The following is a 20,225-nucleotide window of genomic DNA, read 5'->3' as shown; positions in this document are numbered from 1 at the left end:
TGATTATCCTCATACAGAAATATATTATATATTTCAATACACTAAATACCTACTCGTAAATAAATAATGTTTTCGTCATATAAATAAGATCATCGCGTCGAAACATTATTGCGCCTACGAAATAAAAAAAGCAAAATCTTATCATTTTTACATTTGCGTTCACAATGCAGACAGTCAAAAAATATTTCAATTATTTTATTAAAATTGCTTTTCAAATAGTGATATTGTTATTATAACATGAACACATTGTCCATGTCTAGAAACTAAATTTAAAATTAGTAAAACTCGAAAGAAACTTCGAGACACCGGGTCAGCAGAAGATTTACTTAAAAAGAAAAAGACAAATGTAATAATTATTTTTTCGTTCTAAAAGATGTATTAAAATTCTAGAAAATTACAATACATTCTTCGTCTAGTGATTTCATGTCGAAATAATATGGCAAACGTGTCCATTTGTACCTGACACGGCAATAGAACAAAATGGTCGAATAGTGAAGTAGAGTAGGTCGTCGTACTTGTTTATTTCATTTTTTTTTTTCATATAGATTTCTTATCAACGCCAGTTCACATATTTAATAGATGATAATTGATTTTTGTAAGTATATAATTTTTAATTATTATCGATTACTTACATATTTCCGAACAAAGAAATGTACCCTCGAACTCGATATATAAATAAAATAATAAATAAGTAAATAAAATAAATAAGTTAGGAGGTAGACTATGAAGTTTTACTACCACCACAACCTACCTTCAATCGCTCCTTATTAAGGTTCAATATTTGATTAGTATCATCAACGTGTGTTTAAGACACGATCGTAAAAAAATCGTTTCTTATTTATTTATTCTTAATGTACACCGATATACAGACACATATAAAGAAAGATACAATACAAGATGTACAAAGGCGATCTTATCGCTAAATAGCGATTTCTCCCAGATAACCTTTAGGTACTGGACAACTACGATATGATAGACTTACATAATTATTAAAAAAGAAAAGAAAACATATAAATAAGTAAATGTTTTAGTATATAATATATAATACACATATACACACACATACATACATATATACGTACACATACATAAATACATTGAGACATACATATTTTACATAATAATATGCATAAAAATGCTTTCCTTACTTATATTACTCTAAAAGTGTTCATGATATTCTGTACAATCCTCTGCCATATATTCACTAGGAAAAATGTTCAACCATTATTCCAACGTCAGAAAATATATGTAAATAAATTAGCTTGCCCAAAAATCCACTCGCACGGAAGATATTGCTTATTGGAAACTATTACTACACTATTATGGATTAGATGGGCATTGATCCAAGCAATATTTCAAACTTCAATGCTATTTAATGTTGAAGTTTGCTCGTCTATAGTTGGAAAATTATTTTTTACTGCTAGCTGAAACTTTACAGACACAATTTAAAAATAGTACAATTACTAGTTAATATTTTTTTTTTTTTTTTTGTGAATATATCGGCAATTTCAAAGTATTCCGATAAAATTTAAACTGTTTATATTTGGTAGTGGTTTTTGTTCATAAAAATATTGAATACAGAATGAAATTCCAAAACTTTGTAACTGTATGTATAAAATCAAAGAACAATGCTTACTTTACCAAAACAACCTCTGTACTAAGAGATAAAAGATGATGATAAGAGATATGATTTTTTTTTTCTTCTTTTTAATTTAAAAAGGAGTTTTGCTTACCCTATCCAATGATTTAATTACTGCTAACTGAATCGGTGAACTTCGTACAGCCATTTTTTTTTGTTTATATACTATTTTTCTTATTTTTCATTATTAATGTAAACATATTACAATACAAACCTGTCGATATCAAAAACCACAAAAATACATATAGTTTCTTGCGAATCTTCTGAAGTCATGGACGTTCAATGTTCATACATTAGACCTACCCTTGTGTGCGGTCACATAATGATGATACTTGTATTTTTGAATGCGCATGCCTTGAATTCAATATTTTCTTAAAGAATATTGGGACCACAAAATTAGAATGAAGGTTTATTGACGCAACATGTCTCAAAACTTCTTCCATGTCAAGATCACACAAGCACTTAAATGAAATTCTGACAAGCATAAGATTATGATATACTAGCTGTACCCGCGACTTCGTCCGCGTGGAGTTTAACTTAGTTTTAATAGTTATTGTTGAGTTCCCAGAGTTATAAAATGATTTTAAAAAACTTTACTAACGTTACTCCTTATTACATTAGTTCCGCCAAAATCGGTCCAACCGTTTCAGAGATAAGCCGGAACAAATAAACAGACACACAGACAGAAAAAAATTATAAAAAATATGATTTTGGTATACGTTCGCCAACCCGCATTGGAGCAATCCGCCAACCAGCATTGAGGCAGCGTGGTGGATTAAGCTCTGATCCTTCCCCTACATGGGGAAAGAGGCCTATGCCCAGTAGTGGAATATTACAGGCTGAAGCGTATACGTACCGTGTATACATGCAGAAACATTTAGTAAAACGCGGTTGTTTTAATATTGCAAACAGACACTCCAATTTTACTTATTTGTATGTATAGATTATTTAAAAATACGAATATAACGGAAATAAGTACATATACTCCGCTAGAGCGTACTGGAGTTCGCATCGATTAGATAGAAATATACTTTTTTTAATTATAAAAAGTCTTGGCAAAGTCAGAATTGATAAAGATCTGCAACACCAAGTTGAAATTTCGTTTGAAACGAATTTCAGCCTTTAACTGTTATCTGATTTCTGTCTGTAAAAGTCGATGGTAGTTTTTAACATCTTTTATAAAGGAAACGTTTTTTTTTTTTTTTTTTTTTTTAATAAAAAAGAAATATACCGACAGAATCGAAGAATTGAAAGGCATATCTGAAAGAATAGCAATACTCAACATCAAACTTCCCGTACAAAACAGCAGAGATAAATTATGGTCAATTATTCAAGTGTACTCGCCAACTGAACCAGATAAAAAACAAGATGTAAACAAAATAGACGAATTCTACCAAAAATTACAAAGTACTGTGGATACTGCTCATAAAAATATAATAATAATGGGTGATTTTAATGCACAAATTGGGGAGTGCCAAAGTGGCGAAGAGTACACCGTAGGAAGACACAGTTATGGTAACAGGAGCAAAAATGGGCAAAGATTGGTTAACTTCTGTTTAGAAAATAAACTAAGTATCCTTAATAGTTTCTTTAACAAGAAAAAGAATAAGAAATGGACGTGGACTTCCCCAAATGGGCTCATTAAAAATGAAATTGATTATATTATGACAAATAAACCAAAAGTTTTTAAAGATATGTCAATTTTACATAATCTAAATTTTAATTCGGACCATAAAATGATTCGTGCTACGTTACGAGGTACTTATACAAAGAAAAGTCGAAGGCTGCACACTGAATCGGTTCCCTATGTGAACATTAAAAACAACGCAGAAACAATGAAAAGCTTAAAAGAAACTCTAGAGAGAAGAGAAGGAAAAGAATACGACAAACCGATTGAGGCGAAATACTGCGACTTTGTAAATACTCTCAAAAGTAAAGCTAGGAAAGTATTTTCAAATAATAAAGCCATACTATCCACCGAAACCATTCAATTACTTAAAGAAAGAAAAATACTTTTACAAGGCAAGAAAACCAAAGAAACGCGAAAAGATATCGCAGAATTAAGTAAAAAAATCAATATAAATATAAGGAAAGATAGGAAACAAAAAAGGATACATACTTTTCAATATCATATTAAGAAAACAGGTGGAGTAAAGAAAGCGCTCAAAGAACTAGAATCGAAAAAGAATTGGATGCCAAATATCAAGGATAAACAAGGAAGATGTACTTCAAAAAGGCCAGATATATTAAATATTGCTACGGAATATTATAAGGAGCTATACAAAAGCAGAAGTAACGAACTTGAAACAATTATGACAGACGATACGCAACATACTGAACCTATACCACAAATTCTAAAAGAAGAAACAGAGAGAGCTATTTGTACGCAGAAGTTAGGGAAAACACCCGGACCAGATCAAATCACCAATGAACTCCTTAAAATATTTATGCCGGTAGTTGTGCCTAAACTAACCAATTTGTTCAACGAAATAGTAACAGCAGAAGTTATACCAGAAGATTGGACGAAGTCAGTGATAGTTTTATTACACAAAAAAGGAGACAAAGGAGATATTAACAACTATAGACCAATAAGTTTAATGTCTAATATATATAAGGTATTTTCTAAAATAATATTGTTTAGATTAACTAACACCCTTGACGAAAACCAACCAATAGAGCAAGCTGGATTCAGGAAAGACTTCTCGACCATTGATCACATACACGTCCTACGCCAGATACTTCAGAAATACAGAGAATACAACAAAATATATTATTTGGGTTTCGTAGACTTCAACAAGGCATTTGATTCTCTGGAACACCACTATATATGGAAATCATTAGGACAACAAGGGGTCCATAAAAAGTACATACGCATACTAAAAATGATTTATGGGAAAAGCACAGCACAAATAAAACTGGAAAGGTCAGGTGAAGACTTCCCGATAGAAAGAGGCGTTCGTCAAGGAGACCCTATCTCGCCGAAGATATTCTCAGCTGTGTTGGAGTTGATCTTTAGGAGACTGAATTGGGATAATTTCGGGATCAACGTGAATGGAAAAAAATTGAGTCATTTGAGATTCGCTGATGATTTAATACTTTTCGCCGAATGTCCGATGACCTTGGGAAAAATGCTACAACAATTATCAGACGAAAGTGCAAACGCAGGACTTACAATGAATTTAACAAAGACAAAAGTAATGAGCAATTCCTCACAAAAAAATGTTATTTCAGTTAATAATCAGCAATTAGAATATGTAAACGAATACATTTATTTAGGACACTTAGTATCAACGACAGAGAGCATGCAGAAAGAAATAGAAAGAAGAATAGCAAACACTTGGAAGAGATTCTGGTCGTTGAGCGAAGTAATGAAAAATAAAGAAATGCCTATGGCAGAGAAACGAAAAGTCTTCAATGCTTGCATACTGCCATGTCTTACGTACGGCTGCCAAACTTGGGCGTTAACTGAACAACAACAAAATAAATTAAATATATGTCAGAATGGGATAGAGAGAAGCGTATTAGGAGTAAGAAGAAGGGATAAAATACAATTAAAAAATATTAAAGGAAAGACTAAGTTTGAAAAAGTCCAATCCGTATGCAGAAAATTAAAATGGCGTTGGACAGGACATATGTTGAGAGAAAAGAAAGAGAAATGGACCAGAATAATTACGGAATGGTACCCTAGAGAAAGCAGAAGAAGTAGAGGAAGACAACCGAAGCGATGGGAAGATGATTTGATGCAAGTAGCGGGGCTAGAATGGTTACGTACAGCAAAGGACAGAAACAAATGGAAATCCTTAGAGGAGGCCTTTGTCGAAAGACAAGCTGTTAAGAGGAGAGATAAGCCGAATGTCGAGAATACGTTTTTGTTTAGTTAAGTCATAGTTTTCTTACCTCTATTATTATTATTCTTAAAAGTAATGTTTAGTCAATAAGTTTAAATCTAACAGCAATAAAGGCTCATTTTATTTATTTATTTTATAAAGGAAACGTATTTTATCTAGAAAATTTTGTGCAAACGAAAGAATAACAAGTTTTTAAGTTATTATTTATTAAATAAAATAAAAAATAAAAATCTTTTATGACAAGCAACATAGGCTTACAATTGGTTAGTACAATATAATTACATAAGAACTATGTTACTAAAACAAAATACAAACAAAAAATATAAAAACGAATAAATAGAAATAAATAAATAGCTACCACAGGGAGATTGATCCAGTCACATTTTGTACATGTAACTTGATAAACCTCCCCATGGTCGGCCCATCCAGTCTTTCTGCAATAACTTCAGCATGGAATATTAAAGGGCATACCCAGTGTCATACCCAGTCTAAACCTTAAAAAAGAACATACTAAAATTTGACATGAATATTTTAAATAGTTTTTGAGTTACAGCCCTCTAAAGTGAAGCCGATCTTAGAAAGTTACCTTTGCTACGGGGCCAACCAGAGTTATCCATTGGGGATATTTTTTTTTTTTCGGTTTTATGCAATTAGTAATTTAGTAACGTGTAAAACTTATAAAAACATGTGGCAAAAAAATTATTGAAAATGCATTTGAAATAAATAGACTTTTAGAGGCTGTGGTGCGTCTTTTAGGTATCCGTATAAATGGAATTCATATTTTTGCGGATTAATGGATTTTGCCGTTAGACGACGCGCTGGCGGAACGGTCAAAGCACTAGTTTGTGGTTGTTGCGCTGGCGGTTGCAGATTCGATCCCCGCACATGACAAACATTCGTATTGGTCATACAGATGTTTGCCGTGGTCTGGGTGTTTGTGCAGTCCTTGTGGGCCTCCCTATTATGCCTCGGACAGCACGTTAAGCCGTCGGTCCCGGTTGTTATCATGTACACCTGACAGCGATCGTTACTCATAGTACGAAAACGACGTTACGCATTGGAGCAGCGTGGTGGTTTAAGCTGTGATCTCCTACATGGAGAAAGAGGCCTATGCCCAGCAGTGGGATTTGTATTTGTATTTGTGCCCAGCAGTGGGATATTACAGGCTAAAGCGTAAGTGTAATAGATTTAGCACGAAGCGGTACAAAGATACACAAAATATGTTCGATCGTCTCAAAGATAAGCTTCAACAGCCCAGCAGGCTCCTTATGAAGAAGATGAAGATGAATTTATATGGGCCCGGAATAACGGATTAGCTCTAGTGTGATTTTCATTTCGTGTACTAACCACAATGAAATCAATCATTTATCATATAAAAACAATTATTCAATCTAAAAACAAATTATCTGATCGCTCTGATTTATTTCCGCATATTTTATATAATACTAGCGACCCACCCCGGCTTCGCACGGGTGCAATGCTGATACTAAATATACTACAGAATGTCTTTATTTATAATATGAAGCTAGCTTATAGCATGGTTATTAACATAATAACAACATTCAAATATGCGTCGTTAGATTACACGTTGTTACAGAATGCGTTGAAGAAATAAAGGTTCACTGCTCGTTCCCCGTAGGTGATAGCTTGATAATTTGTAGCCTATATGTTGACCCGACTTCTTAATAATATTCGTGCTAAATTTGAAGTAAATCCATGCAGTACTTTTTGAGTTTATCCCGGAGATACATACAGACAAACAGACAAAAATTCTAAAAACTATATTTTTGGCTTCGGTATCAATTGTAGATCACACCCCAAGTATTCTTTAAAAAAATATTCAATGTACAGTTTTGACTTTCCTACCATTTTATTATATGTATAGATATATGTTTTTCCATACAATGAACTACCAGTTTTTTGATTGCATAAAAAATGTTATTTTCCCGGGCCAATCATGTCATTCAAAATTCGATGCTGTTTTTTAAAGCTCTGCTCTTTTACGAAATTTTAATGTTTTCATAACCATAATCCATTGTATGCGTAATACCTTCTAGTTTAATGTTCTATTTTTTTTTTTCAGTTGCGATGAAGGGCGCAATTACTGCAGCAGTGGAGGAACTTTTTTTCTCCCTCTTAGAAAATAGCGAGTTATCGCTGAATTTTTTTTATCGTTTGAAAATTTTATAAGTTATTCTTTATTTATGTTTAAATACATGCACCAGATTTTGAAAAAATGTATGCGGTAGTTCTTTTAAAAAATAAATCTCAAAATTCACCTATTTTTCTCGGTATTTTGCTAGGCATTATCTATTAAATAAACATACCTAAAATATAATCAAGATCTTTCAAGTAACAATATGCAAGAATCAAGTCGTTATAAACTATCAATTTAATTTTCAAATATAATTTATTCGGTAAAATCTAATATATACGTTTAAAGGCAGTACGTAGTTCTTAACTTAAGAATTAAAATTCCAAGACCCGACCATTGGTGTGTAGAGAACATTTGGGCATTATTGATCGAGCGGCTAGACGAACCGACACAGGAGACCAGTCTTCAATTATTCAGCCTACTTCCATGGCAGAGCTCGTTTGTTACGTCTCGCTCTGAGTGTATTGCTACACTTTTATGGTGTTAGACTCCCGTATATCGTTGAATTGTGATAAAATAAAAATTCATAGCTAAGACGGACGTGTATTGTGTACTGATTGTTCCTATGTGTATATTTGTTCATAATAATACAATCTTCTTGTATGGATTACAGTAAGATTAACGTTGACTTGAATTATTTTTTTATTGTTGAAACAAACAAAAAATATTTATGTAATCGATTTTAGGTACTGTAAAACTAAGCTCTAAAATCGTATGTAGAGACACATATATTTTCATTTATTATCAAAGATGAAGTATAAATATGTTATATCATACACACGCGGTCGTTTGTTCCTATAGCAAGCAACTTAATTCTTGTGTAGACAACAGCCGTCAGTTATATCTATTATTGTTTTATAAACAGCTCTTACATATAAAATAAAGAATACGAAAAGGTTATTAAAAAGATTGTGGCACAAAAAATAGTTATATAACATAGCATTTACAATTCTATTATACATTTCTTTCAAATAAAATAATCATATCAATTATCAATAAATATCAATGCGACCTTCAATCAAAGATCTATTACGTTATCTTAATTATAGTAATATCATTCTACATAGATGATAACAAAATATTAATTACCAAAATTACTTTCAATTGGCAGTATTTTGTAAAATATTAAACTAAGAACATGACTAAGGTTGGATATTTAGCATTTGCCTTTCTGTATTTGTTCGTTTCTTCGGCAGAAAGTTCGTTACAGACTGTTAATGGGACAATTCACATGACCCTTGGAGTAAGCGCGGGCTGTTCAGACGCTGCTAGATTTATTCAGAACCAACTTGGCCAAGTCTATGAATTATATAAAGAATTTCTAGAGATAGAATTTGTTCCGTGGGGCAGAACAACAAGAGACGCAAACGGAAATCTGAACTGTTTCTTTGGCGAAAATGATTGCTGGTCAAATCGCCTTCAAAGATGTGTACTGAGTTTACTCACTGGAAATGCAGATGCTCAAATCCAATACATGACATGTGAGTATTCTCCGCCATTCCCTGCTTTCCGGCAAAGAAGTTTCCAGTGTGCTCTGTCTGTTGGTTTAAATGTGGTTGAGGTTGATTATTGTTTCTCAACAACGATTGGTGACGCGCTCGAAGTTCCTGCTGAACAAGCGTCTATACCGGCTGTCCAAACAATAAATTTTATTCCTTTCATCATTTTCAACAACAATATTGATGTTACTCAGCACGCGCAAGCGTACCGACGACTACAAAGCACAATTTGCTTCGCATTAGCTGACGATCCGACCACAGGAATAACGCACTGTAAAGTTTAATCTTTAAGACTTAAAACGGAAATGAAAACAGTAAATGCTATCTAATAATCAGGAAATGAAAGCTTCTCATAATTGGCGATTTAAGAAATAGCAGTTTTATCTCTACTGGCCCCAGCTCGGATTTTCGTATTTTCAACCTAAAATTCAACATTGTCGCCTTTTAATGAACGAAGTTGGGCAATTGACAATAATTGAGCGTTTAAACTATGTATTATCTCTGTCATTTGTAAAGATAAGCCTAATGGAATATTTATGATACTGTAATTATTATATCAATATTTGTAATAATAATTTAAGTTTCATAAGACGTATATTTTTATTTTTGTATCATATCAAAAATATTGTAGTCTTAATTTACAGCTGTCTCTGACCGACAACTTTATTAAAGTGTGATTTTTGATACATTATTATTCATTTATATAGATTGATAACTTCACTTTTAGAAAATGTACAAAACAAAAGTTTGGAAACACATTTGTAAAAATCGCATTTTATCCTATGAATAGGAAATATAGGGAAAGCCAGACGGACAAAATTTTTGAAATAAATGAAAGAAATTATCTTAAAAAACCATTAGATAGTTTTATTACAACAATTATATAAAGGTAGAAAGAGCTGACCGTGGACCGAGGAGTAGCACAAATTAAATTCAGCAGTGAAACATCAAGACGCTATAACAGTATAGTATTGATTAGTAATAATGACCTTGCAGTATCATAAGATTCATTAATATTGTATAAATCTAAATACAAATCCTATATAAAATCGATTTTGTATTCAAGCTACCCCATACCCTATCGACCCTCACTAATAAATCTTCCCTCTCGCCCTACGCATTCATTTCGCGTATTTTTTTAGAACTTATAGTATTTTTTTCTTTCTCTTATATTATTGATTAACAATCTAAAGGTAAAATTATACTTTGTGGATTCTTATGAAAAATAAATCAGCAATCAAAATAATAAGCTTAACTTTGAAAATATAATTATGATATCATTAAAAATGTTGAATTAGACAACTTTGTGATAATCTTCAATGATTTTCTTAAAGCAGACACGATGTACTACCCCAGTCGGGCAGCTCCATATTTTGACCAGGAAACTTCCTGCTGTGCCCTACCTAAGTTATGTTGCATATTTTGATATGTTGTACCTTATAGATGTTTGCAACATCGAAAACATTGGAAGCGCATTGCCAATCCTACCACTAAATCCCTCCCAGGAGTGCTGATCATCACTCACCACAGGAACACAACATTGCTTGAAATCAGTATTATTTAACTATGATCTTCTGTAAGTTTTTCCCAGCCGAGCTGCTCCATATTTTCAACAAGAAATATCCTGCTGTGCTATCTATTTAGTCAGCTCAGCTCAGCTCAGCCTATTGCAGTCCACTGCTGGACATAGGCCTCTCCAAGTTCGCGCCAAACATCCCGGTTTTCCGCAATTTCATCCAGCCTACACTGGCAATCTTACATAGATCGTCGGTCCAACGGGTCGGAGGACGTCCCACACTGCGCGCTCCGCGGTTTCCACTCCAGGACCCATCTGCTCTAACGACCATCGGTCTTACGGCACAGATGGCCAGCCCACTGCCATTTCAACTTGCTAATTCTGTGGGCTTTGTCGGTTACTTTCATTTTCTCGCAGATAGTCTCATTTCTTTGAGAGAGACCCCAAGCATAGCCCGTTCCATTGCATGTTGAGCGACTTTAAACTTGTGGACCAGTCCCTTCGTCAGTGTCCACGTCTCGGCTCCATATGTTAAAACAGGCAGGACGCATTGCTCGAAGACTTTTGTCTTCAAGCATTGCGGATCTATTTAGTCACAATATTTAATTAAATAGATTTCAAGTTTATGGATTACCAAGATATTAACAATATTAAATTTCATCAAAATTATAAATAAGTATAATGCAACGAAAAACAAATTTCACAATTAACGTGTTACATACAAGCAAAACTTCATTAATGATATTGCGACTGGCTGCAATTATCACTAATTTGGATTTAATTTGTACTGGAACAGTATTATGTGCCATTTTATTTGCGTTTTCTCTTTAATGGTTTGCAAACGATCCTCTTAAATGTCCCGCAAGTCCACTCAGCTGTCGAATATCATTTAAGTGATGATATTATATTGTACTAAATATTTTTGTATTTATTACTTATATGGATATCATCCCCTTACTTAACTGTATAAATTTTGGCTATAAATGGGATGAGCACGGACTGCCGAGTATAAACGTATTCTTGAAAACGAAAATAAAGCTGACATTAACTTACATCGACACTTAATATTACGTAAGTAATAAAAATAATCGATTTAATACGCATTATTACAGATAACTCAAAAATAACGTAAGCCGTACGTAACGTAATAAGTAAGCGTACGCTTATTTGTCGACTTATTTGTATGAAATAAAATCGTCTGTTTCTTTAAAATTACAAATATCCGTAACGTAATTACTATCACTAGTCTATATCTTTAGATCACTGATAGAAATACATAGTTGTGTATGTTTATCAGCAATAGTTATAGTCATCACATCTCTCCAAGTTTTATTGACAAAATTTATTATCACAAATATTTTATTAGAATTTTTCAATCGATATATCATAATATTATGTAATTCTTTAAATCAAAATTCCGATTCGAATAAACATACACATAAATCATAAATTTCCGATATCCAGTCCAGCGAAATACGTATGTCATCAACAATTACACATTGTGCATTGTCAAGTACAGTTTCAATTGCACGTTACACAGTAACCAATCAGGCAGTAACTTTAGCTAAAGCCCGGCCAATAACATTCAGCTGTAGCCAATGCCATGTTACGAATGTTGTGGCAATCTAGTAACAAGCCCATAACCGTAATAGTGATGGTACCATTTACATAATTAGCAGTAGTAACTGGACAGGCCGCATTACGTCAATAACATAAATATTTCATGTGAGGTAAAGAATTAAGGACATTATCTAATAAAGGTAGGAATTAAATGAAATAATGTACCTACGGTTTTTTTTTACGACTTAGACTAGTCCGTTGACGCATTTTGTGGAGACCCTGCCTTCCGCTTCGCAAGGTGCGGATTCAATTCCCGCCTGAGTCTGGATTATATAATATTTGTATTTATTCATATATGTATTGTTTTTATGTATATCAAAAAATACTATAACAGTCAGAGGTTACCTATAATATGACCATTTACTCGCGTACTTTAGGAACAGACGACCGTGTGTGTATATTATACACATTTTATAGACAACATATTTGTTTGAATATGTGGCTACAATTTTTGAAAATCGTTCAGATTCGGAAAAAAAACATTATAGTCAAATTACATTTTATCTCAGATGTATAATAAACACATTACGAAATTAAAAGATACTGATCTGGTAATATGAAATTAATTTTAACGCAGCTTATCCCAAAAATGCACTGTTCGCAATTGCACTTTAAATTATATCATATGAATATTTAAACAGTGTTTCTGCTTATTAATATATTCATTTTAATGTGTTGTGTTGTATTGGTAAAATGTTAATTATAGCAATAAATTTATCTATTAAATTGTAACAAAACACACTAATACACACATAGCGCCTGATAATATGTTATAAGCAATATGGGTGATAAAGTAAATGCAATTTGAAGGCGCTGAAGTGTATTAGAATAAATTTTTACTTCAATGAGATATTTTTATTATAATGTCGTAATATAGTAAATAACAAAGAGAAAAACTTCTTTGATGTCTGTGTATTTTCCTTCTTTTAGTTCACCGGTTGTTAGTTTTACAACAGTATCATCTGATTAAGAATTCTCGTTTCTTTTATGCAGAACGCCGAAACTAAAGTAATGAAACTTCTACAAAAGCAATATATAGTACGTTTTTTTATAAACTTCGCCAACAAAAACAACTCTAAAACAATTTTCATTCCACACCCTCTCCCCTTTAAAAGTATTTCAAGGTAATCTCCTAAGACTATGCGAAAACTCAAAACTCTTAAGCCCTCATATTTTCTTTATGAACAAAAAAAAAATCTTTTTCTTTCTTAATTTGTAGCGGGCTTTGTCCTTTTGTCGAAATAGCTAGAACTTTATTAGGGGGATACTTCGCGTATTTTAATGCAGCTGTTACCTGAACGTATTTAATTTTCAATTAGATGTCACTCACGAAAGTTTTCTCTGTTCTTAATTTAAATGTATTTTAGAGGGTTCGCTTAGGTGGGAGATAAAATGTTTTTAATTTCCCTATTTACCAAAATAATGAGCGGGGTCGATAAGGGTGGAGTGTGTAACTTTTGTATTATAGGGGAATGCTTCTTTTATTTATAATTCTATATTATGTATGTTTATACGACTTAACTTTTATAATGACATATAGTTAAGGTATATTTTGTTAAAAAGGAAACAGGTATGCGTGGATTTTTAACCGACTTCAAAAAAGGAGGAGCTTACTCAATTCGACCGTATATCTTTTTTTATGTATGTTCGGGGATAATTTCGTCGCTTATAAACTGATTTTGGTAATTCTTTTTTGTTGAAAAGGAGATATCCTAAGAGTGGTACCATGATAAGGAAACCAGGATCCGATGATGGGATCCCAGAGAAATCGAGGGAAACCCTCGAAAATCCGCATAACCTTTTTCTTGGTGTACCGATTTTAATGATTTTTAATTTAATCGAAAGCCGATATTTATCATGTGGTCACGTTTAAATTTCATCGAGATCTGATTGCAACTTTTGGAGTAATCTTTGATAATGCGTATTTACTTGACTATTTTTCGTAATTGAAGTCGGTTTTTATATAATTCCTCATCATTACATTAATATTTACAATAATTAGTCGAAATAATTTTTCACCTAAACATATTTTAAAATAAAGTATTAACACTATTTTCACCATTGATGCTCCGAACGCCTTGAGCAAACGAACCTGGTTTAATAAGCCCCAGACATCTTAATCTTAATTCACTGCACAAATAGCAGGTACTCTATTAAGGCAGATATATTTAAAAATGTACAACTCTCCCCTTCTAGGGTGGAACGACCGCAGTATTAATGAAATTGACTTCCCCTGAGACTGAACCCGGAACTCGGCTTCGCATCTTTGTACACAGTGGCTCCATTGTTCGTTGGAGTATTGATGTTAAATTAATTGGCACTTAAGCTATCAATTGATCTTCAAAAGCTATTGGAGTTGTTAAATATTAAAATACTTTTATACGGTTTCTTCTTGTAATATTTCTAGCACATAAAATACACAATTCTCTTACTTCTATATATGTATACATTTTGAGGTGTATTTTTTGCTTTAATTTGTTGTAAAAATAAACAAAGGGAGCCCATTACAAATCGTGGTATAATTTATAACTTTTGGTTCTAACTATTATGCTGTATCTTTTACTATTTTATCTCTAGTTTTGTAGTTTTATTAATAAAAGTTAATCTGTAAAATAAATAATTTAATTTAAACACAGAAAATTTGATCAGTACTTTATTACCTTGCGGAATATATGGTGAAATCACAGCTTACCGAGACCCATGGGAGTAATAATTCGCGACTAAATGTGCTAATTTAAATTATCCTTAATCACTGCGGCGAAGGGAACTCATACAATGCACCGCTACCCTACTCACGAGTCAAATCCCGCATCAGCAACTGCTAAAACTTAACAACTTCATATAAACCCATCTGTAGAAAGGGAAGACGGTCATAAAATTAATACCTTGCCTCTAAATCGTCAGGTTACCTCTCCGTATGGTAATTCCCTTTAAATATTTAAGTTTTCTCTGTCTCCCCCTCATCCGCAACAGGATTCAATTTCACGCCCCAAATGGGGACCCGTTTTGGACCATTTTCGCTTCCTTCAAATGTCAAGAGACAACTAAAAGTGTCCAATAACTCAAGAACTTTGTGCCTTCATTTGTCATACCCAAATATTCTTCTATAACTACGGACTTTGGGGACGGGGCAGTCCATTTTACGTTGGTATTCAAACAATCCACTCGAAACATTATGGTTGCATTCGAAATGGAAATAACAAGAACTCGGTTTGAATCAATCTTTTGTCAAATTGGTGAAGCTAAAGGGCGTGTCGTAGTTCACTAGTAAGTCAATAAATTTTGATAGGTTTACAAGATCAGGTGCACTAAAATAAGTTTTTTTGAAAGGAGGTCCGAATAAAACGTTAATTTTAAGCATTTTAAGAACTGTGAATGTTTTAATTAGCCTTTAGAAGCACTTAAAAAATAAATCTAATTATTTTATGGTATAAAATATAAAAATATACGGATTTACGTATTAAGTATGTCATTATAAGTATGTAATATAATAAATAATAAATGTCTTATAACATACAAACATGGTCTGTTCCTATGATAAGCAACTTAATGCTTGTGTTATAGGTAACAGCTGACTGTTATAGCTATTTTTTGGACAAATATACATAGATATAATACATATATAGATATATACGTATAAATATTACACCCAGAATCAGGCGGGAACCAAACCTGTAACCCGCGGAGTAGAAAGTAGGGCTACAAACTGTGCCAACAGGCAAATAAATTTCAAAAGTGATAAAAGTGATAAAAAATAAGTATACTATATTGTTGTTGTAACCATCACACAACAGAGTATATATAAAAACAATAAGTTTTCCATAACAACAAAGCTCAAATTCGTGTTTATCAATATTCATAAGAGATCAAAGTAACAAATTATGATGAGTAATTTAACACGAAATCGTCTGCGATATGTGGAGCGTACCTGAACTCCTAAGACGCATTTATAATTAAGTACTGTCACGTAATCGCCGTGACCTCGTAAATTAAAGTAAATGTTATCGTGGAAAGCAATTAATTTACTTACGTGCCGAGATTCGAGAAATTCTTAAGTACTTCACGAAGGTTATGAAACGAGAATAAAACTTTTAAGGTCGGCAAAATGTGCAAATGCACTCAGCTGCGGTTTTTAAAGTAGTTAAAGTAAGAAAATTGGATACCCCAACATTGCAAAAAGTACTCAGAAAATATATATTTTATTAAATATATTCAACATATTTTCTTGACGGATATATTCCCTATGAGTAACGATCGCTATCAGGTGTACATGATAACAACCGGGACCGACGGCTTAACGTGCTCTCCGAGGCACGGTGGGGAGACCCACAAGGACTGCACAAACACCCAGACCACGGCAAACACCTGTATGGCCAATACAAATGTTTGTAAAATATATATTATAAAATATATTAATCTAGTATATAAAATTCTCGTGTCATGGTGGTAAACATTGAACTCCTCCGAAACGGCTCGAACGATTTTAATAAAATTTTGTGGGCATATCGAGTAGGTCTGAGAATCGGCCAACATCTATTTTTCATACCCCTAAGTTATAAGGGGGGGGATTAAGGGTGTTAATAACATATATGGCAAAAAAAGTTTGCGAGGTTAGCTAGTAAGTATACATTTGTGAGGGACTACAACCTTACAAGATTTGACATTATTGAATTTGCTAGAATTATCTAATTTGATAACCATAATCTGAAAGGAAAAGTTAACTTCACATTTAGAACTAAATTGACAGATTAAAAAATAGGTAAAAACCAGACACTGAAACCTGCGTTTACTTAATTTTTTCTTTCTTAACTAAGTCAAGTCTCGGAATAGACAATATTGTTGATAATATATGTAATTATAATTGCAGATATTATCAACAATTGTTTAATAGCAGTAGGGTTGTTGTCAATAGTTATTTTTGTCCCATTTGTAGATTTTAAGGCATTTCTGATTTTGTTGTGACATCTGTTCGACTTATAAATGACTAACAAAAAAAAACTTTCTAAGAAATGTTTATGGTATAGATAACAATACATAATACATACTTAACCAGTTATTAATAGTAATAATATCTTTATTGTACACCAGAAAAAAATAATTAAAATAAATCACCAAATAAGAAAAAGTACAAAAAGTGGCCTTATCGCAGAAAGCAATTTCTTTCAGACAAACATTGGGCGGCAATTGAAAAATAAGAATTTAGTAGGTGTACTGAAACTAAAAATAGGTAAAATAAATATATCATTACAGCCTATACAGTCCACTGCTGGGCATAGGCCTCCACAAGTTTACGCCAAAAATAACGTGAACTCAATGTGTTTTGCCCATAGTCACCACGCTGGGCAGGCGGGTTGGTGACCGCAGTACTGGCTTTGTCGCACCGAAGACGCTGCTGCCCGTCTTCGGCCAGTGTTAAATAAATATAAGACATTGATAAATATTATACTAGAATATTTATACATATCGCGGAATTACTTTACATATTTAAAAGTGTCAAACCGAATCTACGAATCGAATCACTTATACGAGCAAGATCAGCATTATTAACACGTAGAGCTTCACGTAGTCCAAGAATAACAGATTGAAAATAAACTTGTAAATCACCTGCATAAAAGTGGTAGGACAAAGTAAGATTATTGGAGAAAGAACAACAACTTTATTGTTTAATTCCACGCGAACGATTCGCGGGCTCATATTTATAATATAAAAAATATACTTAAAGAATCCTAAAAACCTTTTTAATTTAACTAAAAACGTTATTAAAAGTATTTATATTTAGCAAATAACTCAAGGTTTTTCACGTAGTATGATACTAGGACCTAAATTTAGCGCCAACTCTCATAACAATAGCAGGGATATATTCTTAAGGCTCTCGTACAATGCCTAACTCAGACAATGAAATACCCGAGTGATTGAGTGGTTTATTGAATATAATGTAGAGTGTCTAACTCAGGTGGCTAAATTATCTCTATATTACTTATCCGCTTAATCGTTTAAGAGAATTATGCTTTAACCAAACCAACGTTCTCAACACACATCGATATGACAGCCGAATATGCTGATACTACTCTAGGTAGTCTTACTGTATTCTGTCTGTCTGTATGTGTGTGTGTGCGATATAAAATTGTAATAGAAAATTGATAAAATAGAGCGCATATTTGCACTCGACAATGCAATATTACCTGGCTCATTTCTTACAAATATATAAACGCAAATAACGTATTTCTGCTAACTTGAAGCGCTATTTGAGCAGGATATTTTCTTCTGTGCCCTACATATAAAGAACAATCAAAGTTTGTTCAAGTTGAGTATTTCAACCAGTTTTTGACTTAAAGGTATGATTGACGTCAAATTTGTTTTTTTTTTTTTTCATACCTTCGGATATATAATATAAAATAACCATTTTTATAATGAAATAACTTTTTCGGATTTTATCGCGGGTTTTTAAGTTTTTTTAGATGCCCAAGAGGACAATGGTTCTCCCGTGACCGTGGTTGTTGTAAAGTATCCGAAACGTCGGGTCTTGTTTCATTATAATGAGTTAAATTCGCGTAAACATTAGAAAATAAGATATTGTTTTCTAACGTTTACGCGAATCCGAAAAAGTTGTTTCATTTAAATTAGAAAATAACATATTATTTTTCGAGATATTTCGTATTTAAATACTATGACTGTGCCTTTTACGTATACGTGTATTAAAATAATATTATCAAAGTCATGGAGTAATATAACATTTATCAATTACAGATACAGTTGTTTTTCTTACATTGACTTTTTTTTTGTTTTTTTAATCACCTTCTTGAGAATCGACAAGACATTTTTTCACAGTATTTTTCAGTGTATGTGTGTGTGATCTACATACGAGTATGTATAATTTCTATGTATATTTATTAAAAAATATTGAACTATAACAGTCAGCTGTTACCTATAAATAATTAAGCTGCTTACCGTAGGAACAGACGACCTCGTGTGTATGTCATGAGATAAGATATACATTTTTTATGCCACTAGGCGTTACAAACAAACGTACGCTTTATGGTAAACAATTACCATACCTTATTGACACCTGCGACAGAAGGAGCATCATAAGCACGTTGCTGACTGAACCTCCAATTCCGTTACCAACACAACACTTTTTTGTACCTGGGGAAAATCCATCATGGATACCCTCCGGCGCGGGTGTGCCAAAGAGTTATGTCAGACTCCTACTGACTAAAAAACCACCACGTGTGAGCAGTCGTCCGCCCGGGTGCGGCGGCATAAGTTCGCACTAACACCTCGCCCCGGCGGTAGGCTCGCCCCGACAAAATGGTGGGGTGGCCTCGCTCACAAAAAGGCCACCCCTCAGACATACTATTACGAGGGGGGAGACTGTCTCTTCTTTGCCCCCGTACGTCTGCGCCGGAGTGTGTCAGCGGAGACGTCATTCTCCCTGGCCCGTTCCGCGGCCTCCTGCGTCACACTATTCCAGCTCTGGCCAACCTGCTCGCACAGGAAACAATATACTTGAGATATGAATACTTAAAAGTAGTATTATTTAACTTAGTCTACTGTAAGCTTGAGAATTTCCCCAATCGAGATGGTCCAGATTTTAAGCAAAATATTAATTTCCTATTGACCCCTTGAAAATCAAACACATTAATAAAAATCACTCTATATATCTAAATAATAGGTACACGTGTTTAATATTAGCAGTGTACTGTATCGAAATAAGCTAACTAAAACAGCTTTCGAGAATAATTCAAGTGTTTTAATAATACTCGTAAATTTATATAAAATTAACTTCGAAATTCTTGAACTGTATTCGAAATGATTTAACCCTATTGGTTTGAACACAAAACATGGGTCATAGTTGAAAACCAATCAATATTGAATAGATTTAGAAACAAGTATTACCTTTGAAGGTTAGATAAAATTAGTAAAGTTAAACAAGATGACAGATCAAGTA

At 33.1% G+C, this 20,225-nt stretch overlaps 1 protein-coding gene across 1 annotated transcript; it reads left to right on the top strand.

Moving 5' to 3' along the window:
- Nucleotides 1-8,780: 8,780 nt before the first annotated feature.
- On the top strand, nt 8,781-9,425 carry LOC123658669 (GILT-like protein F37H8.5). The gene has a single exon (XM_045594027.1). The coding sequence runs from the start codon at nt 8,781-8,783 to the stop codon at nt 9,423-9,425; it is 645 nt and encodes a 214-aa protein (XP_045449983.1).
- Nucleotides 9,426-20,225: the final 10,800 nt, after the last annotated feature.

The sequence above is a fragment of the Melitaea cinxia genome, chromosome 12 (genome assembly GCF_905220565.1).
Source record: "Melitaea cinxia chromosome 12, ilMelCinx1.1, whole genome shotgun sequence".
Taxonomy (NCBI): Eukaryota; Metazoa; Arthropoda; class Insecta; order Lepidoptera; family Nymphalidae; genus Melitaea; species Melitaea cinxia.
The sequence above is the reverse complement of the archived record's forward strand: the minus strand, read 5'-3'. Positions and strand labels throughout refer to the sequence as shown.